This window comes from Cervus canadensis, chromosome 1 (assembly GCF_019320065.1).
Source record: "Cervus canadensis isolate Bull #8, Minnesota chromosome 1, ASM1932006v1, whole genome shotgun sequence".
Classification (NCBI taxonomy): Eukaryota; Metazoa; Chordata; class Mammalia; order Artiodactyla; family Cervidae; genus Cervus; species Cervus canadensis.
In genome coordinates, this window is record NC_057386.1 from 49,004,803 (window position 1) to 49,031,128 (window position 26,326).

At 35.8% G+C, this 26,326-nt stretch overlaps 1 protein-coding gene across 2 annotated transcripts in view; it reads right to left on the minus strand.

Moving 5' to 3' along the window:
- MED13 (mediator complex subunit 13) overlaps positions 1-26,326 on the minus strand; it is a 94,507-nt gene that overhangs the window by 31,618 nt on the left and 36,563 nt on the right. For both annotated transcript variants that reach the window (XM_043482308.1, XM_043482317.1), the window contains exons 9-16: positions 20,674-21,357; positions 8,883-9,096; positions 7,541-7,622; positions 5,738-5,859; positions 3,682-3,772; positions 3,333-3,547; positions 2,914-3,110; positions 1,237-2,153 (exon numbers count right to left, since the gene is read on the minus strand). In XM_043482308.1, the coding sequence (XP_043338243.1) occupies positions 1,237-2,153; positions 2,914-3,110; positions 3,333-3,547; positions 3,682-3,772; positions 5,738-5,859; positions 7,541-7,622; positions 8,883-9,096; positions 20,674-21,357 (2,522 nt within the window). The remainder of the gene's footprint in view (positions 1-1,236; positions 2,154-2,913; positions 3,111-3,332; positions 3,548-3,681; positions 3,773-5,737; positions 5,860-7,540; positions 7,623-8,882; positions 9,097-20,673; positions 21,358-26,326) is intronic.

Here is a 26,326-nt window from a genome sequence, read left to right on the forward strand (position 1 = left end):
GCAAAGACATTGCTTTTCCATTCAGCTCCACAGTTTAAAACACTGATACGTGCCATGTAGGTGTCATGTGCTCAGTCACGTCCAACTCTTTGCGACACCATGGAGGAGGGGTTGCGACCCCCTAACAGGCTCCTCTGTCCATGGAATTTTCCAGGCATGAATACTAGAGTGGCTTGCAATTTCCTCCTCTAAGGGATCTTCCCAATCCAAGGATTGAACCCACGTCTCTTATGTCTCCTGCATTGCAGGTGGATTCTTTACCCACTGAGCTATCACTGTGAAGGCTCAAAACACTGATAACACACACAGAAAATTTTTTAATCTCTATCCCCAACCACTCTTCTCAATTTAAAACTTGTATTTCCAAATATGCACTTGGATGAGTAAGGATCATCTTACTTCTTTGTTCAAAACTGTCCTAGCCATCTCGGAATAAACTATAAAGGCCAGTTAAACATGGTGCATTAGACTCCACATGACATTGGTGCTCAGCCATCGCTTAGACTTCCAACTGCTACCAGTCCCCCCATCGCCCAAGTCATTCCAGCAACAGTGCCTCTTTACTGTTTCTCAAACATTAAGCACACTACTCGCGGTCTCTGCACTCTCTGAAAACATTTCTTTCGTTTAGCCACACAGCTTACATTCCCCGTCTCTATGTAGGTCTTTGCTCAAATGCTGTCCCTCAGTAATATCTTCTCTAAACATACCTCTAAAGTAACACATTTCTGTCCTGTCTTTTCCCACTCCTTTCCCTGCTTTTCCCTCAAAGCAGTTGTCACCATCTGATACCATATAATTACTTTCATTTAAATTTGTTATTTTGAGTCTTATAGGCTCAGAAAGGGCAGGAAATACATTTGCTTTAATATTGTAGTTTATAAAAGAACAGTCCCTGGCACATACTAGTTGCTCAATAAATATTTAATGAGTGAAAGAATCCTGAACAAAGCAGACAACCAGCAATTTTCTGCTAATTAACATGTGCAAAGTACCTTTTATACTCCTACACAAGTACATAATTACAGACTTATAATAACCATACTTTTGTTGCTGAAATTAAACTAAACTACTCGGAAGTTCTTCCTTTAAAAGTGTCATTCTTGAAGGAGTTTTAAGTGCACATTTAAGTGTCTCTATCAGCTAAATGGGAAACTGTCTTTATTACCTTTTCTTAAGAAGAAAAAGTCATACAACTAAAACAAAATGGAAAAATTACTTCATTAGCATACTTACCATTTCTTTTGGACCAGGGGTGTAAGCATGAACTTTTCACAAGTGCTTCATCAACTTTGCCTCCTGACATGTTATCCATGAACTGACGCCCATGTTCCAATGCAAGGTAGCAGTCATTGCAACAGTCCCGCTCTTCAACACGTACCCAATTGTTAGTTACACCAATTTTGGGAAAGGGATCTTGGTCTGCAGCTCCAAAAGGTGAAAATAAATTAGTGCACTGATCTTGTAGCAATAGTATCAATTCATCAGGCAATTTTTCGGATTCCTTTAGTCCTCCATTAACATGTTCAGCAGAAGTAGCCCTGAGAGCTTCAAAACGTTTTTCTGCTTCTTTGCCACATTCTGTGTTGCGTCCTATAATATCTAGTTCATCTTCTAGAAATAATCCTGAATTGTTTCCGAATTTCCTGTTCATGACAGCACTGAAGCCACAAGTACACCTATACTGTGCTTCCTGTGTTGGATCTGGAATGTAAACTCCAACATCGGCACCCTTGATATTCATGTTGCAAACACAGATACAGCAACTATCAAAGTTACAGTCTTTAAACAAATTCATAACTGATTCTGAAAGAATGAGGTTTACATAAAGACTGTGTGCTTCAGGGATGGAAGGAACAGTTGCAGGTTCAACAGAATTAAGGGGTCTGCAGGTGGATGGGGTGGAGGCTGGTGAATATAAGTCTGAATTTTCATATTTGACTGAACCTTGAGCACTAGCCGGTCCACCAGCTCCACGAGGAGTCCTTGGAGTCCTTGGGGTCCTTGGAGTTGGAAACCTAGGGGTAGATGGAGAAGGAAGAATTCCTGCTCCACTGTTACTAGGAGGTGCACTGCTAGGAGGCATCCCAAAGGAAGTATGAGTTTGAGGTGTATAAGCAGGGCCATATTCTTGATCCATAGTACTTCCATCACTAGCGTCATCAGGGGAAGAGAAAATAAAAAAACATACATAAAGGAACATATTAATATTAGTAAGGTGAAATACAACTAAAGATTTCCCAAATATTTCTCAGTAACACTGAAAATTATGAAAACACAATTGGTCCAAAAATTGTAAGTACAATTAAAATATATGTTTGGTTAATATATCCACTCCAGGTGATTGTTGTGTGGTAAAATCCAACTAATTAGTTCTATTATAAATAAATAAAATTTGTATACACTGTTCCACATCTATATATCCATGATTACTATCTCTACAGTTCTTGTACTAGGAATACTCACACTTCATTGATTCTAAGATGCCACTAACTATTTAAAAAAAAACACCTGATTTTAGAGATGTTTATGGGTAGAAAAGGACAGTGGCAATTTTAAGATGTTACCAATTATAAGACACCCCAATTTCAGAGATATTTTAAATATAAAAAGTGTGTGGGAAAAAAAAAAGTGTGTGAAATATGGCAAATATAAAAATAAGTGTGATTAGAATTTTAGACCAAAACAAAAGATGCTTCCAAATACAAAGTTTTCTGGTTTTTAGTGTTCCAATACTTTACTTTAACCATATCAAACACCATTATCAACTATTAATCAGAAAATAACTTTAAAAAATTATCAAAAACCTGTATCTTTTTCCAGATACCAATATACTAGGTGTTAATTATGAAAAAAAATTAAAGCTACACAAGTATTCATATACTATACCAATAATATAAATTTAAATCATACCCCTCTTTGATGAATGGCATTGTAGGCCCTGAAGAAAGCAATTCTAACTTTCCAACAGTCCAGCTCTGACGGTAAATACACTCTTCTGGCAATTTGATAGGAGGCAGACACTGGCTTGGTAGAGTTTTTAGAGGTGCAAACATGGAACATCCCACTAGAACTTGACAATTTTCAGGCTTATACACATAAGAAAAATCCTATAATATAAACAACACGATTTTCAGCATCTTGTCTTTCAAGGGAAAAAAAAAAAACACAAAACAAAGTAACTAACATTTTTTTCCTTTTTTAAACAGAATAATAAAATGTAAATATAATTCTACTCTTTCATTATGAGAGGATTTTTGAATATAGCAGTAAACCAATTCTATATAAAAATGTAGAAGTGAATTATTTTTCTAGAAAAAGAAAATACTTACTTTAATTTCAGAAGGTTTTGGGCTACAGAATCCTTCATCAACCTCAATTTTGAACTGTGCTCCTATACTAGAACTATTTCCTTCTAGAACAGTTCCTCCAGGTGTTGTATCCATACTACCATATTCTTTATTATTCATATTCATTGGAGAAAATCCCATAATATGTTGTTCCAGTGATGGTGGTGTAGGATACATTTTATGAAGATCTGCAGTGCCTATAGTTAATAAAACACACATTTTAACATAAGACTAAAAAGAAGTTATTTTGTGTATAAAACAAAGGGATGGGAGATATTATTGAGATTAAAAGTTTGCAGATTTATCTGGAATACAGATTTGGTAAGCTTACTTATGCAAGATAATGGGTCCAGATTTCCTGTCTTTGATTCCTTGCAGCTGGATTTATCATCTGATCCATTCGCCGATTTTTTAGATCCAGGCTATTAAAAAAAACACACACACACATACATATTTCTCTGAAATTTAAATCCAGTGTGAACAAGATAGTAATCATTTGGATGTAATTTGAAAGTAGAGCCCATTGGTGCCGTAGCCAAATATCTACTAGATGCAATTTGAAGACATAAAAAAATTTTACGTATCAATAAACCAGATTAGTTTATCTGATGATTATAATAATACTCCAAATTAACAGAGAGAGGAAAAAGTTCCTTCATGAAAACAACCATTACTTTCAAAATACATTAAAACCTATTAAAATAACAAAAAAATAATAAGAAAACTTAACAGAATTTGGGAACTGCCTCTTAGTAAAAGATACTTAGAAAGCATTTGTCTCTTTAAAGAAAAGACATTAAATATCCTTTATAATCAATAACCTCTCCAAACTCCTTTTACATTTTTATCTTTCTTAATAATCTTCTAGCCCCTACAAATATGCTACGAAAGGTTAAACTAAGCAAAACTTCAGAAAGATCTTGTACGACAAAACAATAGGATCCCTAACTAAAGGCAAGTTTTAATACATTGAACAAAACAAGTCTTAAAATCTCCGATCTGTCCTCAGTGTTGTTAGAGCTGACAATCTGGTTCCTAAAACAAAGTGGCTAGCAGGATACAAGGAAACCAAGCTGTCAGCTCTAACACTGACACATGAACAGCAGCAGGGAGAAAGCACAAAAGTACCACAGTATTCAGGGACTGTTGTTTAGTCGCTAGATCATGTCCGACTCTTTGTGACTCCATGGACTGCAGCCTGCCAGGTTCTCTATTCATAGCGTTTCCCAGGCAGGAATACTGGAGGGGGCTGTCATTTCCTTCTCTAGGGGATGTTCCCGACCCAGGGATCAACCCCACATCTCCTGAATTGGCAGGCAGATTCTTTGCTGCTGAGCCAGCAGGGAAGCCCTGTTTTCAGGCATCCAGTTATCTAAACTACACTATATTATGGGATGTGGAGTAGAAGTTTATGTATAGTGATATCTGCATTATATCACTTAATTGAAGAGACCAAATGTACGATAGAAGTTTCCAAGCTACCTTTATACAGATGAAAAAGGAATTCCCTTTTATAATGCAACACTCAATTCATTAATTTCCCAAAGATTTCACATTCTGAGTGATAGTCGCTCAGTCACGTCTGACTCTTGGCGACCCCACGGACTGCAGCCTGCCAGGCTCCTTTGTCTATGGAATTCTCCAGGCAAGAATAATGGAGTGGGTTGCCATTTCACATTCTAGGGACTCTTATTTTAAGCTTTAATTTCTTTTATCTTCACCTTTCTCTGCAAATGGGTGTTAAAGATTAAATATTACTTTTTCTTCCTCTTTCACTATTATAGTATATAGATGTCTTATAATAATGACTGTGGTACCAAACAAATTCCTGAATAAACTGACAAGGCATATAACTTCAATGTTAATTATTTATTCTCTGATTGAGTCAATTCTCAGGTCATTTCTAAAATTATAGGATCAAAGATTAGGTAAATATTCTGCTTTCTAAGGACTGCAGAAAAGGAACATATGGCCAAGATCAAATTAAGCTTAATTATACATGTCCTTCAAACATAAAAAGTAAAGGAAAAAAAAACCCTTAAAGTTTATAGGTTACATTATATATGGAATGCTTAGGGAACTCTGGTGGTCCAGTGGTTAGGACTCTGCACTTTCACTGCCAAGGGCCTGGGTTCAATCCCTGGTTGAGGAACCAAGATCCCACAAGCAGCACAGTGAAGCAAAAAAAACAAAAACAAAAAAAACCACCACCTCAAACATAAGGGAGGTTAAAAAAAGGACATCAATTACAGAAATTTTATTTCAAATTATTTCCTATCGTTCAGTGCTAAAACATAGTATTCAAGTCACATATCACTTCTGAAGAAAAACTTTTATAAAACTGAGGAAAATAAACTATAATTGTAATCATTAGTAAGGATACTTACTGTCAGTTCATCTTCATCAGAATTAAAAAGATTATCAAGGTCAGTATAAGAGACAGTCAGGTCTGAGTCATAAATCAAACTGGTTGATGGAGGTCGGGCATGACCAGCAGGGCGGGGAGCATCTACAGATGGCAATTAGAAAAACAAAATAAAAAATTCTACTACTGACCAAATAAGTATTTTTCTATTTATTTAAGCTAGACATGTACATTTACATTTGTAAGGGTATTATGCAATAAAGAAACTGATTTGCTTAAAATCCATAGATTTTTTTAATAGAAATAAAAATTGTAAATATATGGTGACACCTTTCCAAGGAAGCTCACCATATATAGGAAGCTCAGGTTATATAATCCACAACATAACTAAGTAATCTACATTAATAATGCATCAAATAAAACTGTAAGGACAACAGAATTAAACACAGACATTTTTAGTCTTTTTATCTTTCTGAAATATAAAGGAAGCACAGAATAATTAAGTTCTCTAGTTATGTCAGACAGACTATCTTAATTTGAGTTCCAATGCCAGCACTGACAGTATGACAAGAATTAAATGTGAGAGAGCACATTAATGGATAAACCACTTCTGCCCAGTGCCAGGAACTTAAGTACGCACTTAATTACCTCTTAGTTAAGTTTCAATTCAGTTCTAAAATTTTATTTTCCTTTTTGCTTTTCTCCCCAGTCTTAGTGAAAAATATATGACTACTATAGAAAAAATAAAAATACAAAGGAAAGTTATATTCCACTTGCATTCCCACACAAGAAAAAAAAGCAGTTGGTGTATAAACCTTCCAAAGCATCCTCAGGATGGTTAAATGACTTGAAACAACCCTCCCTTTCAGAAAGATTAAAGTCACTTTCCAAGTGCCTTTGCAAATCCATCCTAAAGATTGACTAAAGCAGAAGTTCTAAAATTTTAGTGTGTAAAAGTCATCTGGAATACACCAAGATTCCCAAGTTTCACTTCAAAAGATGCTCAGTGTCAGATGGTCCACATTTTGAGAAAGCCACACCACAGGCACAATTACACAGTTCCTTTATCCTAAGGCAGGTAAACAGACTAAAAAACCTAAACAGTTAACTCACCAAGATACTTACAACCACTGACCATTAAATTTATTTCATGAAAGACCATCATCTCTTTCTTATTCAGATGGACGTTTTTTCTTATTTCGTTTTTGACTACAAAGAGTCTAATGGATCCTCCCTATTTATTACAAATGCTAAACAAAACTTTGTCCCTAATAGATACATACCAAAGAACAATTTCTTTTGCCTCCATCAGAAGTTAAACAGATCTTGTAAAAGAAACAATACAACCTGTCTCTCTTTTCTACTTACAAGGAGGACAAATCAGATGCTTTCAAAGTTGAGTCTTCAGTGTACCTCCAGTGCTGAGAACAGTGCTAGAAAACTACGTTAATATAAGGAGCTCAGCAATAATTATTCTAACTTGGGGGGAGGGGGAGAAAAGGACAACCAAATTACAATAAAGTCTAATTCATAAACTGAGTTTTTATAACTGAGAGGGATCTTAGGTAATGATCTTATCCTATCTCCTTCTTTTACAGATAAGGGAGTTATTTTTATTTGTTAAACAAAGGAAAGCAGCTCCACAATTCAAAACAGTATTTCTATCACTTGAGGCTCCTTCTCCTTAAAATCCATCATTTTAAGATTAGTCCCTTTCTATGAAACATGAACTATGCAAAAAGGAATACTAAAAGTCCAACAATATCAGACTACTTTAAAGTAACAATCCTGGAATGCAGTACTTTGACTGGAAAATAAGTTTTACCTTGCTTGATAGACGGACTAAATAATGACATAGCATCTTCTTCATGTGATAACACTGTAACACTAGATGGCCCATCTTCTACCTGCATACAATATTACATATTAGATTGAAATACATATTTTCCCAATAATAAAATATACCAATTATTGAGTAGCTATGTATTGATCCAAACAGTCCATCCTAAAGGAAATCAGTTCTGAATATTCAAAGGAAGGACCGATGCTGAACCTGAAACTCCAATACTTTGGCCACCTGATGCAAAGAACTGACTCATTTAAAAGACTCTGGTGCCGGGAGAGATTGAAGGTGGGAGGAGAAGGGGACGACAAAGGATGAGATGATTGCATGGCATCACCGACTCAATGGACATGAGTCTGACTAAACTCCGGGAGTTGGTGATGGACAGGGAGGCCTGGCGTGCTGCAGTCCATGGGGTCACAAAGAGTCAGACATGACTGAGCGACTGAACTGATGTATTGATCATTCTGCTGGGTGTTCTACAGACATTATCAATAACTCTCACAACTAACCTACAGGATAAGTAAGTATGTTCATCTTAAGTTACAGACAAAAAATACTTCTACAGATAACCCAGGAAATAAACTAGTAAGTAGTGGAGCTGGGATTTCAAACTAAATCTGTCAAATTTCAAAGTCCATGTTCTTTCTACAAAATCTATTACATTCCCAGCTACTTGTTTTCATATTTACAAAAGAACAAAATGTCAAGTACCTGGCACACAAAAAGGCTAAGCAAAACTTTGTGAAATGAATTCTTTGAATTAAACATATTACTGGGTCCTTTTTGTAATTTTATAGCCTTCAATTTTCAATTTTGTGTTTAAGGCAAAACTCTTCTCTAGCAGTTATCTTGTGCTTAATAGATCCTCAAATATTTTATTAAAAAAAATTTTTAAGACACATTATTAATATAAGACTTTACTTCTTGAGTCACATATTCAAAATATCATGTATTTTATAAACAGAGTGATGTGTATTTTACTGCATTTTTGAAAACTGTTAATTCACTTAGAGCATAGTTTAACTCAGAATCAAAGCAGTTCATCTACCTAAGTGTTCTGATTTCAATATAACAAACTAATGTCCTTTTTCTCTAATCTCAAAACTTTTATAATAAAGATATATTCATTATCATCAGAGACCAGTAATAATTTCAAAGCCATATAAGTTCTTAAATTTTGTACAATGTGCCTGATTAATCTATTTTTAAGAAATTTTTTTCTAAGTTAAAATGAAGAATCTTTTTTTAAAATGAGAATTGTGGTACCATATGCAGAGCTACAAAACATCAGTGACGCTTTGGTGTACTTTCTCTTACTCACCTTGTGTTTTTTCCCAGCTTCTCTTTCATTATTTTGTCTATCCTTCTTATCAGGAAAAAGGAATTCCTCATCTCCTTCAACGAATGCATATGGATCAATTTTAGGTTCTTGTTCTGAATCAGATGCTACTGCTGAAAGATACTGATTTTTAATTTGATATTGCTGCACTAATTCATCAGAAACTTTTAAAGGTTTCTTACATTGCACCATTAACCTGCATAAAAAAAAATTAGAAAAATTAATTATATTCTCCATAAAAGCATAAAAATTTCTAAAGTGACTAAGTATCATAAAGCTTTCAGAATTATTTTCTTAAAAAAATTATTTAGAGATGATCTAACTTGCAATCCTCCATTTGACAAATGAAGAAACTGAGGCATAGAAAGATTATGTGATTTACTGAAGTCTCAAATTCAGCAACAAAGAAATGGAGCTAAAATCCTGGTCTCACAGTCTTTCACCAAAATGTGTTGTCTTTTGGTAACTGACTCCACTTCCAAATACTCAAGTGCATTAACCTGTACAAATTCATTCACTTGAAAGGGATTCATATCTAAACTGCTTCAGCACAGGAACTCTCAAAATTTGTGCTAAACAGTGAGACTACTGTACTTTTATACAAGTTATACCTTTATAAAATTTATATCTACTTCTATACAATTTATACCTTTACACCTTTATACAATTAAAGTGATTATCCTTTTCCTACTGCCATGAGTGGATATACTTTAAGTTTAAAAAGTTTAAGAGGCTGACTTGTGTTTCATGAAAATAACAATTTTCTACTGTATTATTTATCAACTGTAAATAATTCTAGCAAAACCTTTAGAATGTCAAGTGGAGTTTCAGCACAAGTTATCTCAGAGGTTTTTACTACTCACATTGGAAAATAAGTTATTAGTCTTCTGGTTCTACTTCATGAATGATAAACGTATCTCTATACTCTCCTAAAATATCCAATAAAATGACAAAGAACAACAGAACAGGCAAGAAGACAACACTCAAGTTAGAAAGATGAACTACTAGGAAGAGACACCAGAAAAAAGTGAAATCCAAGGAAGTCACAACAAACTGACAGGATCACCAAACCCTGAAGGCATCAGGACCCTTACATCTCTGAAGACCACGGTGCTTGGTGAATGGGAAGAGAGGATGATTCATTTTCGGTTTGCATGACACTTTTAGACTCCTAAACTCATTTTCTCTATGGTTTGCAAAGCTGAGATTCCCGCACTACCGAAACGATGACAGCCCAGCTTCTAGTCAAATAATGCTTAAAATCCTGCAATGACTATTTTACCCTGAGTCAAAAACAAAGTCCTTATAATATCCTATCAAAGCTTTCCATGATCTGTCTCCCCTTTTCCCCTTCATCTTCTACTATTCTATTCCTCCCTCTCTCACTGTTCTTTCAAGGGCTTCCTTGATATTCCTCAACAGGTCAGCCACACTTGTGACTGTTCTTTTTATCTGGAACATTGTTCCCCCAAATAGCTGCATGGTCAACTCCCTCACTTCCTTCAAGTCTTTAAATGTCACATATTTATGAGACTTTATTTAAAATAAACCCACTATCTCAACATTGATCCCCCTTATCTGGCTCCACTTTTCCCTCCACAGTATTTCTCTCTTAACGTACTATATAATTTGCTTATGCTCATGGCTGTCTGTCACTCGACTAGACTATCTATAAGCCTCTAAATGTTAGGGATTTTGTCTCTATTTACTGAACTATCCCGAATGCCTAGAGTAGTGCCTGGCACATAGTAAGTGCTCAATAAATACTTGCTAAATTAATATATGAAATCTAAAAGCCACAGAGGATTGAGATACTGTGTTTGCATTAATTTTTCTAAGATAAAGTATGTTGTACTTTGAAGTAAATCAAGTGATACTACTGCTGTGACTTGCCTGTCCTGGGTATCAAGACAAAAAAAATCATACGAGAAATAAGGTTTGGAATCAATGAAGGTATTTGCTAGTTTATAAACTATGAATGACAGAGCTATCATAGCTAGCTAATCTATTCACCAATGTCCAGCACTAGAAGCACTCTATACCCTATAAACTAAGGTTTGAAATAGAAGTAATCAAAAGAATAACTGACATTTTCTCACAATGCTATCAAATATGATATATGTCACTATTATCTCAATGTGCCTCAGATTTATCCTCAAACTGAAATCTCAAATATACAAAACCTTTTTTCCATAGGAACATAGTGCTAACCCAACTGTCAATGGGATATATGTTTTACAGTTATCTGTTAGAATGGTTCTGTTCTATAAATAAGCATTTATTTCTTGATAAGTTTTCTATCTCACCGTACTAGATGCTAAATGTTTCCTGAAATGTCTATCAGATACCAACATAAATCATTAAAATAGTATTTGTATCTACTTTGATATCTATTTTCTTATTTAATACTTACAAGTCATGAAATAGGAAACAGAGGGTGTGCTCTCTGACTTGGATGTGAAAATTATGTTGGAAGAAATGGTCAAATAGTGGCAGGGTTAGGGCAGGGAAGATTTTAAATAAATATGCAAATACACATAACTATTCATAGGGGGAAAGTATAAGAACCTACCCCTCCACCCCCAGTCACTAACCTGAAAGACTACTCTGTGTTGAGGTGAATAAAACATCTATTTTCATATTAAGTTGTCCTCTGGCAGAAGCATAAAAACTGCCACACTGTTCACATAAGTAGTTGTTAAGCTAGTGGGCAGTAACAGTAAAAAGAAAAAATCCTACTGCGCAGGGCTCTTTTAGGAATAAAAATGAGTAAACCAAATGCAATACCTAAAGACAACTTTTTGTTATTTTATTGAATGGATCTCACAGCAAAGAACTGAAATGAAGTCAATGATATCAAGAGTATCAAGTCACAATAAATTAAAAATATAAATTATTTACATTATACATCCTTCTATATTTAAAACTAATAGAAATAAAAACTGTGCTTTTTTTCTTTAAAGAGATGCCAGATTAAAAACTCAAGTTAGCATTTCATCACTATCCAATTATAAAGTATACAGACAATTTTGTGAACAGGAACAACACACCTCTCCTTTTCTAAAAGGAACTTTCACATAAAGCCAAATTGTTAACTACAGAGATAATTTCAGTCAGATATAAAAGCAAATACAGACAAACTGGAAAAGAATGATTAGGTACAGCCATGAACAGGAACCTTTGTAATGCCCAAAGCAAACCAAAATTACTTTTATTAATTAACTGTATCTCCTTCTTTTCACTATGACAAAGCAGCACACGACCCTAAAAAGTACTTGTAGAGAATTTAACATGGCTTACAGCTTATGCTTCTATGTCTTTATTCAAAAGAAATTCTTTCAGACAAGATGTGACAATATTTTAGAACTAGCAATTATAAAAGGAGGTAAGCTATAATTCAAGAACTGTTAATGAAGAAATGAATTTAATAAATCTCAAAAAATTAACAGTACCTTTTCTAATACCATCTCCAATATTCAGAACCAATCCTTAAACTGAGTCAAGCTAGCTGTCAAAAGTATAGCTGTATTGCATTAAAGTAAGATATCAAATAAGGAAGACTTAGAAAAAAATCTTAAAGAGAAAAAAAACTTATAAGATTTAGAATACAGTAAATCAAAGCAAGTTTATTTCATCATAGACATCTTTCTATGAAACAAAGTAAAATCTATCTTTTAGAGATCAAATAATGCATTATAATAACTATATACATACAATAAAAATCTGATATATCACTGATACAATATAAAAGCTAATTCTACTAATGGACATTATGGTTAAGATATCCTGAAGTATCCTTTATACCAACCAAGACATCATGACAAGAACTATGCTCAAGTACAGTTCTTTGTTCAGGGTTTAGAAAGATTCCTTGTGAATCAGAATAGCAGATTATTTTAAGCTGTCACAAATTCTACTAAAACTAAATTCTTGAAAAAATGTCAAAAAGCAACTGTAATGTTTCTTGGCAGAAATTTTGCTTTTTAAAAAAAAATTTACAAGGTCTTAAGTCACTATTCTAAAACAGATGCTATCATTAACAAAGAGACTAAAATTAATTAGACACAAAAAGAAAATAAAGGTAATTGTCACAGATGTGTATATTTTGTGTGGGAGATATGCTAAGCTCCACCCAATCTCTCTATCCTCCAATTAAATTCTAACAAATTAGAAAAGGAATTTTGCTTTAAAGTGGCTACTAAAAAGTGCCAGGCTGGATGAAGCACAAGCTAGAATCAAGTTTTTTGGGAGAAAAAATCAGTAACCTCAGATATGCAGATAGTACCACCCTTATGGCAGAAAGTGAAAAGGAACTAAAGAGCCTGTTGATGAAGGTGAAAGAGGAGATTGAAAAAAGGTGGCTTAAACATCAACATTCAAAAAACTAAGATCATGGCATCCTGTCCCATCACTTCATGGTAAATAGACAGGAAAACAATGGAAACAGTGACAGACTTTATTTTCCTGGGCGCCAAAATCACGGCAGATGGTGACTGCAGCCATGAAATCAAAAGATGCTTGCTCCGTGGAAGAAAAGCTATGATCAACCTAGACAGCGTATTAAAAAGCAGAGATGTTTCTTTGCCAACAAAGGTCCATCTAGTTAAAGCTATGGTTTTTCCAGTAGTCATGTATGGATGTGAGAGTTGGACCATAAAGAAAGCTGTGTCGAAGAACTGATGCTTCTGAACTGTGGTGTTGGAGAGGATTCTTGAGAATCCCTTGGACTGCAAGGAGATCCAACCAGTCCATTCTAAAGGAAATCAGTCCTGGGTGTTCACTGGAAGGACTGATGTTGAAGCTGAAACTCCAATACTTTGGCCACCTGATGCGAAGAGCTGACTCACTGGAAAAGACCCTGATGCTGGGAAAGACTGAAGACAGGAGGAGAAGGGGATGACAGAGGATGAGATGGTTGGATGGCATCACCAATTTGATGGAAATGAGTTTGAACAAGCTCTGGGAGTTGGCGATGGACAGGGAAGCCTGGCATGCTGCAGTCAGTGGGGTCACAAAGACTTGGACACAACTGAGCAACTGAACTGAACTGAGCTACTAAAAAATTTGGCATCAAAAAAATAAAAATAAAAAAATAAAAAAAAAATAAAAAATTTGGCATCAACTCCTGCACATGAAGCCTAAGAATAAAGGAAATGCTTAGAAATGATGAAGTAATTACTCTTCACAAGTCAAGTGGCCATCACCAACTAAAACTGATTAGCAAAATAAACAGTATGTCTTTCTTTTATCTACTTATTATTAACACCTATTACAACCCTTTAATACCAATCAGTGGAAAACTTCATTTATTTATGCCAAATGTAAACTGAATTGCCACTAACAAAAATAAAGGTCTAAATTTCTCCTTCATTATTTCCTAAAAAGGCACACATCTGTAAAAGTCAACTAGTATAAACTACTTTTTTATTTCTACTGATGCATTCTTGCCACTCTTTGTATTATGCTGCTGCTAAGTCACTTCAGTCGTGTCCGACTCTGTGCGACCCCATAGACGGCAGCCCACCAGGCTCCCCCATCCCTGAGATTCTCCAGGCAAGAACACTGGAGTGGGTTGCCATTTCCTTCTCCAATGCATGAAAGTGAAAAGTCAAAGTGAAGTCGCTCAGTCATGTCCGACTCTTAGCGGCCCCATGGACTGCAGCCTACCAGGCTCCTCCATCCACGGGATTTTCCAGGCAAGAGTACTGGAGTGGGGTGCCATTGTCTTCTCCGCTTTGTATTCTAGATCTATTCTAACTGGCCATAAGGTTCTTTAGTCTACTCCACATCTATAAAATCCATCCATCCCTACTGCATCCTTCTAATTTCCTAGGGAGGTCCCTGTATCACCTTATAAGCAATATTTTGCTACTCTATTATACAGCCCCACCCTACTCTTGAGATTTCATTTCTCATCATGACATACCAAACCACTAAGCAGCAACCTATAATCTTTCCATACTAAGCTACTTAAAGCTTCTGATCTCTATAAATGGAATTATTTTCCACTCTGGCTCTGTGTTCCTACTATATTTTATATATATCTGTATCAGAGAATTGAATATTATTTTCCATTAGATTACAATTTCATTTAGGGCCAGGACCAAATTTATCTTATACTCAAACATCTTACAGCATCTTGTATATTACAGAAACTTCAGTTTTATTAAAATTGATAATGTATCTTTGAGGAATATGAATTTAAACAAGATAATCTTCCCACAAAAGGAGAAAGAATAATGTAGGAGTTGCAACAACCTTCTAATTAATTAACCTCATTAAAATTAAGTGTTATACACTTTAAGACTTTCAAAACTCACAGTATTAAAAAGGATAACAGAAATTTACTGTGACTGGGTAATAGGAATTCACAAACTTTTTTTTTTTTTGTGGGGAACTGTAATGTTTTTATTTTTTTTTTTTTTCCATTTATTTTTATTAGTTGGAGGCTAATTACTTTACAATATTGTAGTGGTTTTTGTCATACATTGACAAACCTTTAAAATATAAAACAAACTAGGCTTTTGAATGGATTACTATATGGCCAGAAATGTGTTTGACATATTACATCTTTAAAAATATAGAATACTTCTATAAAGAATTTAAGAAGACTGTTTAAATTCCATTAAGGAAGTATAATAGTAATTTAGGGTATTTATAATTCTTTTCAGAGAATTTATTTTTAATGACAAGGGACATCATCTGACTGTGTCAACAGGCTTTGCCACTTGTTGTAAGGAGATGACCAATCCTCATGATTTCCCATCTCAAGTAATATTAAGAGCAGGCACTTGAACTAGTAAGTTATTTCAACAAGATCTCCTTAACTGTGAGAAGAAATAACTTTTGTTTCAGCATAATACAAACACAGAAGACCATGCCAGGTATTTTACTGTGGTTTGGAAAGAGAGAGTACGGGAGAGCTCGCACGTGAAACTAATCATTAAACATGCTTAGTATATCTAATATAATAACTTATTCTAGATTTCTATTTCTGTCAAAAGTTATTTGTGACATTAAAGGACCTCAACATGACTAACATTTCAGGCTGGAGAATTCCCTGTTGTACAGGATAATCCTATACCTTGTAACATATTTAGCAGCATTCCTGGCCTCTACCTATCAGATGTCAGTAGGACACTTCTGGTCGTGACAAACAATGTATCTCTAGACACTGCCAAATGTCACCTGGGAGGGGTGTGTGTGTGTGTGAAAGGCGGCCAGAAACTGTTCCAGTTAAGAACTACTGCCATAGAACAGTAACTCCAGGGAAAAAAAAATCACCCAGATGATTAAAACATAAAAGACCAAAACTTCTAACCTACCAAGTATAAAAGTTATACTCCAGAAATGTTTCCTAGTTCATATAGTAGCGAAGCCTCTAAAGGCTGACTTTCTGCGGTACCTACCCTATTCTTATCTAGTATTACAAAAACAAGGATTCTATCTACAAGTAATTTATGATACAACACACATTTTAGTAACTAGCATAACCAAACAGCATTCATGAGACATTTTTTAAAAACCTCTATTCTTGTGCTGTTTGCTTTTTATGAGGTAGAAAAAATGGTGACCAGTAACAGAGAGAGGCATGTTATTTCCTTCATTTACATAAACATGATCCAGAACCATTCTACTCTGCATGCTACCTTTCTACACTATGCTTCTCATTCTTATTCAATGAGAAAAACATTAAAGTAATTTGAGAACAGACTCTTAAGGTTAAGCTGTATTAATTTCTAAGAGACCTTCATTTCACTTACAGATAACTCATGCACACAAGCAGCCAATACACTTAAAAGTTACAGCTAGAATTATTAGATCTAATGACTATATCCATAAAAACTCACTCTTAACGTTCTTAAAACTGAAAATATTTACATCACTATTTTTTTAACACACATTTATTAAATAAGAAAATATGACATCTAGAAAGAAATAAGTTTTAAAATCACAAATTTAGGGCCATACTGTCATTTCATTCATCCAACATTTGCTGAGTGTCTACTAAATGCCTAGGATTATTCTAGGGGTGTGGGTGTGTACACGTGTGCGCACACAGGCCTGTGTATGTGTTTACGCTGGAAGAACACAGTAGTACACAAGACAAAATTCTTACCCTCATAGAGTTTACATTCTAATGGGGGAAGAGACCATTAACAGATATGCAATTTCAGATAATTATATATATATATATATGTATGTATTTGGAAAACAGTTCACAGGATAGGCAGTCACTTGGGGACTAAAGAGAAGCCCCAGTTTTGTCACGGTGGTCAAGGAAATACTTCCTGAGAAGGTAAATTTCGAGTTCGATGGAACAAAAAGGAGTGAGCAGTCCCCCCTCCCCCGCAGCACCATAATGCAGTTTCAAAGACCCTGATGCTGGGAGGGATCGGGGGCAGGAGGAGAAGGGGACGACAGAGGATGAGATGACTGGATGGCATCACCGACTTGATGGGCATGGGTTTGGGTAGACTCCGGGAGTTGGGGATGGACAGGGAGGCCTGGCGTGCTGCAATTCATGGGGTTGCAGAGTTGGACATGACTGAGCGACTGAATGGAACTGAACTGAAAGGCCTTGAGGAATGACCCTAACTTTCTGACAGAACAGCAAGAAAGCTGATGTGGTTAAGTCAGGAAGCAAATAGCAGAGTAGTAAATACAAGTGAAGAACCAGGTATACAGGAGACTGTGTAGAAACCTTACAGATGAGGAAAAGAGTATGGATTTTATTCTCATGTAAAGGGGAACTACTTGTTTCCAAGAGATCTGCTGACTAATTTAGTAACTAAGTTAGTCGTCTTCTATGATCAGAAGGATATCCTAAAGTCCCTCAATTTCAAATTAATTTTAGTTTTTAAAAAAGTCATACTAGAATGCTTTTACAATTCAAACTGCTAGACAAAGCACACAGATATATCTATTAAAATAATAATCAAGGAACTTTAAAAGAAAATACATCTCTGTAGGGAAAATGAGAGGCTATAAATGGATCGGGCATTTTACTTTATCTCAGGGAAGCTCAAAAATCAATGAAACACAAGCAAAATGAAAAAAAAAAAGAAAAAAAAAACCAATGAAACACTGTAGAGAAAGTTCATAGCTTAGAATATGCAAGAGGGGGCTAAAGGCAAACCACATAAACAACAGGAGAGCCAAACTGCCTAAAAACCAAAGAAAACGCCTTTTATCTCTGGAAAGAAATGAAAAAGCTGAAAATGGAGAAGCAGTGTTCCTTTTTAAAAATACCCATTTCTGAACTGAAGCACAGTTAATTCACAATGTTCTATGGCTTTCAGGTGTACAGGGATTCTGCTTTGTGTGTGTGTGCATACATTCTTTCTCAGATTCGTTTCTATCACAGGTTATTACAAGATACTGTAAGATAGTTCTCTGTGCTGTACCGCAGGTCTCTGTTGTTTATTTTATATATACTAGTATGGATATGTTAATTTCAAACTCCTAGTTTATCCCCCTCCTCTACACCCGTCCCAGTCCTGAAAAGGTTCCTTTTCTAAGAAAAATGGATAACCTGCTGAAGGCACAAAGTTTAGGTATAAGGCCTCCCCGCCAAAACATCCCCTACCCCATTACCATAAAGCAAAGTGTCTGGAACTGATACACAACTGATACTGAAATATTTATTGAATGAGTAAGTCCTGCCAATTGACAAGGTTCTTTCTTTACACACAAATTTCTACTCAGCTCCTCTAATCCCTCATTCTAAAATGTGTAAGATGAGGAGCTTCCCTGGTAATCCAGAGGCTAAGACTCTGCACTTCCAATGCAGGGGACATGGGTTTGATCCCTGTTCAGGGAACTAGGATTCCATATGCTGCAGAGCCAAAACAAATAAATAATAAAATGTGTAAGATGAAACAATAATATGATGAGAATCAGTATAGTAAAGAAAAAGACCAAAACACAGTACTTCTAAAGGAAAAAAAAAAGTTAACAGGACATTTAACAACGGGGTGCTATTTTTTTTTAATTTAGAAATTAAAAACACATGAATAATAAATATTAAAACTCTAAGAAAAGAGCTAGAAGTTGAGGAATCCCCTCAGAAAAACAAAATGAGAGAAAATATACAAGTTCAAAATCTGAATTCTAGAAATTCCACAGAGAATGGAGGGAAAAATAGAGACATTATCCAAGAAAAAAGTTCCAGTGATGGGACAAAAAAAAAAAAGACTTCAAACTAAACCAGCTCTCCTCAAAAGTTCAGTACAAGGAATGAATAAAAGATCACTACATATATATGTGTGCACGCGTGTATGCGTGTGTGTATACACACACACACACACACACACACATTCTTGTGAAATTTTAACATTCTAAGCAAAAGACCCTAAAAATTTTCACTGACAACAGACAGAGAAGGAAGTGTAATCTCTGCACACTACTTGGCCTTGTATTGATAAATAGGTAGACAGCTTTAATGACTATAATAGTAAAACGAATATAATGGTTGGTTTTCACCTTTAAAAAAAACACACTAACTGATTCACTCTGCTGCACACCTGAAAATAACACGGCACTGTAATCGACCACGCTCCAATCAGACACTAGGGGAAACCCCACTATGGATAAAAATGCAAAAACTTTGGGACAGACGATAATCAGAACAACAGAGAAAGTAAAGGGGACCTGAAAATAAGACTATTTTTGCCCCAAAGTACATCATACATAATGTATACGTATGACATACTTTATGGACAAAGAAGGCAGACCATAGAACAGAGGAAGATATCTGTAGTACATCTAACTAACACAAGATTAATAGCCAGAAGATACAAAGAATAAATCAGAGTGGGGGGGAGGTGAAAGACTAAATATGGACTAAAAATTATATCCAAAGCATAATAACTAATATGAGATTAATAACCAGAATATGAAAGGAATAAATCGGGGGGAAAAAAGAAAATAGACTAAAATATAATATAAGTATAGGCCCATAAACACTTTAAGTGCTGCTTAACATTACTAGGAAACTGTAAAACATATAGTAAGACAATAATATGCCATTCTGTATGCAGCAGAATAGAAAATTAAAAGTCTCTTAATACCAAGTACTGAGGAAAATGTAGAATAGCTATTCTCAAACTCTGCTGTTTGATGAGGGTATAAACTAGTATAGTTTAGAAAGTAATTTGGCAACAACCTTTAATGCTGAATATCAATATACCCCATGGCACAGCAATTCCACTTTTTGCTATATTCTCTAGAAGAATTCTTACAAGTGTAAAAGGAAATGTGTACAAAAAAATTCACTGCTACATCTTTTGTGAAAAACTGAAAATAATCAACATGCCATCTCAAGAAAGTAGATAAATGTGTAAATTTTGGCTAATATATTCATAACAAAGAAATACCAGAAAGCAAGTGAAATTAATTAACTAGAGCCACAAGTATAAAAACATGTATAGAAGTGATAAATACCAAATTCAGGACAGTGGAAGGAAGAATAGAGGAAAAATAATAGTATACAGTAGTGCTAATTGTATGTAAAATCCTTAAGTTGGCTGATGGACCAACTTAGTTGATGGATAAATGTTATTATTTTCTCCACTTTTATGTGACTAAAATATTTCATAATAAAGAGGTCCCCTGAGGAAAAAATACAGTAGAGAAATTATCCAAAATTAATACTCAACTACTGAAAGGATTTATTATTGTAAATCCAACCCTGAAACCATTCTGGCGCCTATTAAGAACTTACATCATTTCCACCCTTAAATTTCAATTGACTATTAAAAAAAATACATACTCTGTAACTGATGTTACACTTTCCTGTCCAAAAGGTCCAACTGGATCATCCTTGAATTTATCACTTGGAAGTTGAGGTGGTAAAAACTCTAAATCTTTTTTCTTTGGGACCTTGTAATACTTCCAGGCTATAGTAGCTTCATCTTCTTCCAAGTTTACTGCTGTACCAACATATATTGTAGGTTCTACAGCTTCCTGGAATTGAGCTGGGAAAGACTGGGATAAACTGTCTATCCCATCTTCCACTGGTTTAGAAGGAATCAAGGGATCCGGTGTTGGCATTTGATAAAAATGTTGACTTTGCGGAGTTGAGGGTGTTTTAGTCACTCCTTCATCAACCACATCACAGGGGTGAGGACTAAGTGGGGGTGGTTGAGGTGAATTTGCCATTTCAGTGCCATGCATTTGAGGAGTCTTTGCTACATCATTAGTTCGGATATTTGAAAATCTCACTTGACTATCTGGAGCAGATATCACAAGTCTTTGGCTGGCTGAATCTGTGTCCATGCCAATGTCATCGCTAACAGACACACGATGGTGAAAAGGAGTCAAGGGGCGTTTCTGTGGCTTTTCACTCTTTTCTTGCTTCTCACTGGTCTTGTGCTTCGGAAGTACTTGTTGCTGCTGACTTAGAGATGGCGCCTGTCCTTGTTGTCCAGGATTTCTAGGTTTGAGATTTTTGTGCCTGGAAAGTTAAAAGAAAGGTATATTTATAGCATAACTATTGTATCAAAGTATATAAGTTAACAGTATTAGAAATTTCAGATGTCATTTGTTTTTCACACATAATCCTAAAATTATTTAAGTTTACATAGGAAAATTCTGTTTAGTGGCCTAAAACTAAGACCATGCAGAAAGCTTCATAAAAGTCAATTCTCTCATGCTAATATGTGATCAGATAGGCAAAGATGATTTGCCTTACATAATTTAAGTATCTCAGTATCTGAATATAGAGATAAGATTCTAGTTAAGATAAAAAGGTATAAAATGTACTCAAATGTATCCATTTAACCCTCTCCACTGAGGGAACATACTGAGATACACTTCTGTGCAGTCTAGGACCTGTGTACAGGAGGGCAAAAAAGCATGGAAAGTTAAAACTGCAGTTACACCGAAATGACACAAGAGAAACCCATCATTATTATGACACCAAAATCAAAGACACTGTACGAAAAGGAAATCACAGAACAAAATTCTTTAAGGAAACACATGTACTTGGTGATCACATGGTTGTAAATATTTGTCAGAACTCAAAACTGCCCACCTGAGAAGGGTGAGTGTTACTTTATTAAAATTATACCTCAATAAATTTCACTTTAAAAATGTAAAAAAAAAAAAAAAAAAAAAGAACACAGATGTAAATCAGTAACAAAAGATAAGCAATTGAGAAATTCATAAATTAAGAACACATCATAATCAAATGGGATTTGCACCATGAATGTAAGGTGTAACATTCACAAGAAAAAAAAAAAGTATTGTTCATCATATTAACAGAATAAAACAGAAAACTATATGATTATCTCAATAAATATAGAAAAAATGTGACAAAATTCAATACTTATTTATATAAAAAGATTCAACTAGCAAGTACTAGGACTTAATCCAATAAAGTTCAGTTCAGTCACTCAGTTGTATCCAACACTTTGTGACCCCGTGGACTGCAGCACGCCAGGCCTCCCTGTCCATCACCAACTTACGGAGTTTACTCAAACTCATGTCCATTGAGTCAGTGATGCCATCCAACCATCTCATCCTCTGTCATCCCCTTCTCTTCCCGCCTTCAATCTGTCCCAGAATCAGGATCTTTTCCAGTGAGTCAGTTCTTCACATCAGGTGGCCAAAGTACTGGAATTTCAGCTTCAGCATCAGTCCTTCCAATGAACACTCAGAATTGATTTCCCTTAGGATGGACTGGCTGGATCCCTGTGCTGTCTAAGGGACTCTCAAGAGTCTTCTCCAACAACATAGTTCAAAGAACCAATTCTTTGGCGCTCAGCTTTCTTTATGGTCCAGCTCTCACCTTCATACATGACCACTGGGAAAACCATAGCTTTCACTAGAACGGACCTGTTGGCCAAGTAATGTCTCTGCTTTTTAATATGCTGTCTAGGTTGGTCACAACTTTTCTTCAAAGGAGCAAGCGTCTTTTAATTTCATGGCTGCAGTCACATCTGCAGTGATCTTGGAGCCCCCCAAAATAGAGTCTGTCACTATTTCCTCTGTTTCCCCATCTATTTGGCATGAAGTGATGGCACCAGATGCCATGATATTAGTTTTCTGAATGTTGAGCTTTAAGCCAACTTTTTCCACTCTTATCAAGAGGCTCTTTAGTTCTTCTTCACTTTCTACCATAAGGGTGGTGTCATCTGCATATCTGAGGTTATTGATATTTCTTCCAGCAATCTTCATTCCAGCTTGTGCTTCCTCCACCCCAGCGTTTCTCATGATGTACTCTGCATATAAGTGAAATAAGCAAGGTGACAATATACGGCCTTGACGTACTCCTTTCCCTATTTGGAACACGTCTGTTGTTCCATGTCCAGTTCTAACTGTTGCTTCTTGACCTGCAAACAGATTTCTCAGGAGGCAGGTCAGGTGGTCTGATATTCCCATCTCTTGAAGAATTTTTCACAGTTTGTTGTGACCCACACAGTCAAAGGATTTGGCATAGTCAATAAAGCAGAAGTAGAGGTTTTTTAAGAACTCACTTGCTTTTTCGATGATCCAACGGATGTTGGCAATTTGATCTCTGGTTCCTCTGCCTTTTCTAAAACCAGCTTGAACATCTGGAAGTTCATGGTTCATGTACTGTTGAAGCCTGGCTTGGAGAATATTGAGTATTACTTTACTAGCATGTGAGATGAGTGCAACTGTGCGGAGTTTGAGCATTCTTTGCATTGCCTTTCTTTGGGATTGGAATGAAAACTGACCTTTTCCAGTCCTGTGGCCACTGCTGAGTTTTCCAAATTTCCTGGCATATTGAATGCAACACTTGCACAGCATCATCTTTTAGGATCTGAAATAGCTCAACTGGAATTCCATCACCTCCACCAGCTTTGCTCATAGTGATGCTTCCCAGGTGCACTTGACTTCACATTCCAGGATGTCTGGCTCTCTAAGTGAGTGATCATACTATCGTGATTATCTGGGTCATGAAGATCTTTTTTTGTATACTTCTGTGTATTCTTGCCACCTCTTCTTAATATCTTCTGTTTCTGTTTGGCCCATACCATTTCTGTCCTTTATTGTGCCCATTTTTGCATGAAATGCTCCCTTGGTATCTCTAATTTTCTTGAAGAGATCTCTAGTCTTTCCCATTCTATTGTTTTCCTCTATTTCTTGGCATTAATCACTGAGGCAGGCTTTCTTATCTCTCCTTGCTATTCTTTGGAACTCTGCATTCAAATGGGTATATCTTTCCTTTTCTCCTTTGCCTTTAGCTTCTCTTCTTTTCACAGCTGTTTGTAAGTCCTCCTCAAACAACCATTTTGCCTTTTTGTATTTCTTTTTCTTAGGGATGGTCTTGATCCCTGTCTCCTGTACAATGTCACAAACCTCTGTCCATAGTTCAGGCACTCTATCAGAGCTAATCCCTTAAATCTATTTCTCACTTCCACTGTATAATCGTAAGGGATATGATTTAGGTCATACCTGAATGGTCTAGTGGTTTTCTCTACTTTCTTCATTTTAAGTCTAAATTGGCAATAAGGAGATCATGATCTGAGCCACAGTCAGCTCCCGGTCTTGTTTTTGCTGACCGTATAGAGCTTCTCCATCATTGGCTGCAAAGAACATAATCAATCTAATTTCGGTATTGACCATATGGTGATGTCCATGTGCAGAGTCGTCTCTTGTGTTGTTGGAAGAGGGTGTTTGCTATGACCAGTGCATTCTCTTGGCAAAACTCTACTAGCCTTTGCCCTGCTTCATTCTGTACTCCAAGGCCAAATTTGCCTGTTACTCCAGGTGTTTCTCGACTTAAGAGTCCCCTATAATGAAAAGGACATCTTTTTTGGGTGTTAGTTCTAGAAGATCTTGTAGATCTTCAAGGAACTGTTCAACTTCAGCTTCTTCAGCGTTACTGGTTGGGGCATAGACTTGGATTACTGTGATACTGAATGGTTTGCCTTGGAAACAGAGATCATTCCGTCATTTTTGAGACTGCATCCAAGTACTACATTTCAGACTCTTTTGTTGACTATGATCGCTACTCCATTTCTTCTAAGGGATTCTTGCCCACAGTAGTAGATATAATGGTCATCTGAGTTAAATCCACCCATTCCAGCCCATTTTAGTTCGCTGATTCCTAAAATGTTGACGTTCACTCTTGCCATCTCCTGTTTGACCACTTCCAGTTTGCCTTGATTCATGGACCTGACATTCCAGGTTCCTATGCAATATTGCTCTTCACAGCATCGGACTTACTCCCATCACCAGTCACATCCACAACTGGGTGTTGTTTTTGCTTTGTCTCCATCTCTTCATTCTTTCTAGAGTTATTTCTCCATTGATCTCCAGTAGTATGTTAGGTACCTACTAACCTGGGGAGTTCATCTTTCAGTGTCCTATCTTTTTGCCTTTTCATGCTGTTCATGGGGTTCTCAAGGCAAGAATACTGAAGTGGTTTGCCATTCCCTTCTCCAGTGGACCATGTTTTGTCAGAACTCTCTAATCCAGTAAAAAAACATCTATTAAAAAACTCCTGGAGAAGGAAATGGCAACCCACTCCAGTATTCTTGCCTGGAGAACCCCACATGTGACCATGTGACCATGGGGTCATAAGACTCAGACATGACTTAGTGACTAAACTACAACTACTGTTAAAAAAAATAACAGTATCATACTTAATGATGAAAGACTAAATATTTCTCCCTAAGACTAGGAACAAAACAAGAATATTAGCTCTCAACATTTCAACAATTTTATTGAAAGTTTTAGCCAACTCAGTAAGTCAAGAGAAAAAAAAAGATTTCAAAAGAAGGAAAACTGTCTTTATTCACAGAACACATGATTAGAACTTTACAATGAAGGCATGAGGCTGATCACCACCTTCTCAATCTTAGCATTATTAAAAGTGGGACAACTAGGCACGTCTCTTCTGATGTGACACCACACCAAGCAACACAACACTACCTATGAGATATTCTCACCAAAAATATTAAACCTGAATCTAACTAAGCCTCTAAATCAGTAGTGCCCAAAATAATTTTCTGTGATGACGATGACAGAAATGTTCTTTATGTGGCTGCTGATTTGAAATGATACTTATGCAATGGAGGGATTAAACTTTTTAATTTTATTTAAAACCAGTACTTTAAATTTAAATAGCCACTCGTGGTTACAAACATAGCTAGCTAGTATTGGAGGGCATGGCTCTAGAGCTACCTTCCATTTTCAGAAATACAAGGAACAAAGGACAAGTTAAAATACACAACAAATTGAGAAAATTTGTAATGTGGGACATTCTACAGAACAGCTTATCTAGTTTCTCCAACCAAGTCAATGTCATAAAAGGGGGAAGAGAACTAAAAGAGAGACCTGGAAAACTTAATAATCAATTCTACATTCCTTGTTTGAATCCTGGAAGTCAAACCAAACACAAAAAAATATTTATGATACAAATCTGAATAAAGTATCAGATGATACCAATAAAA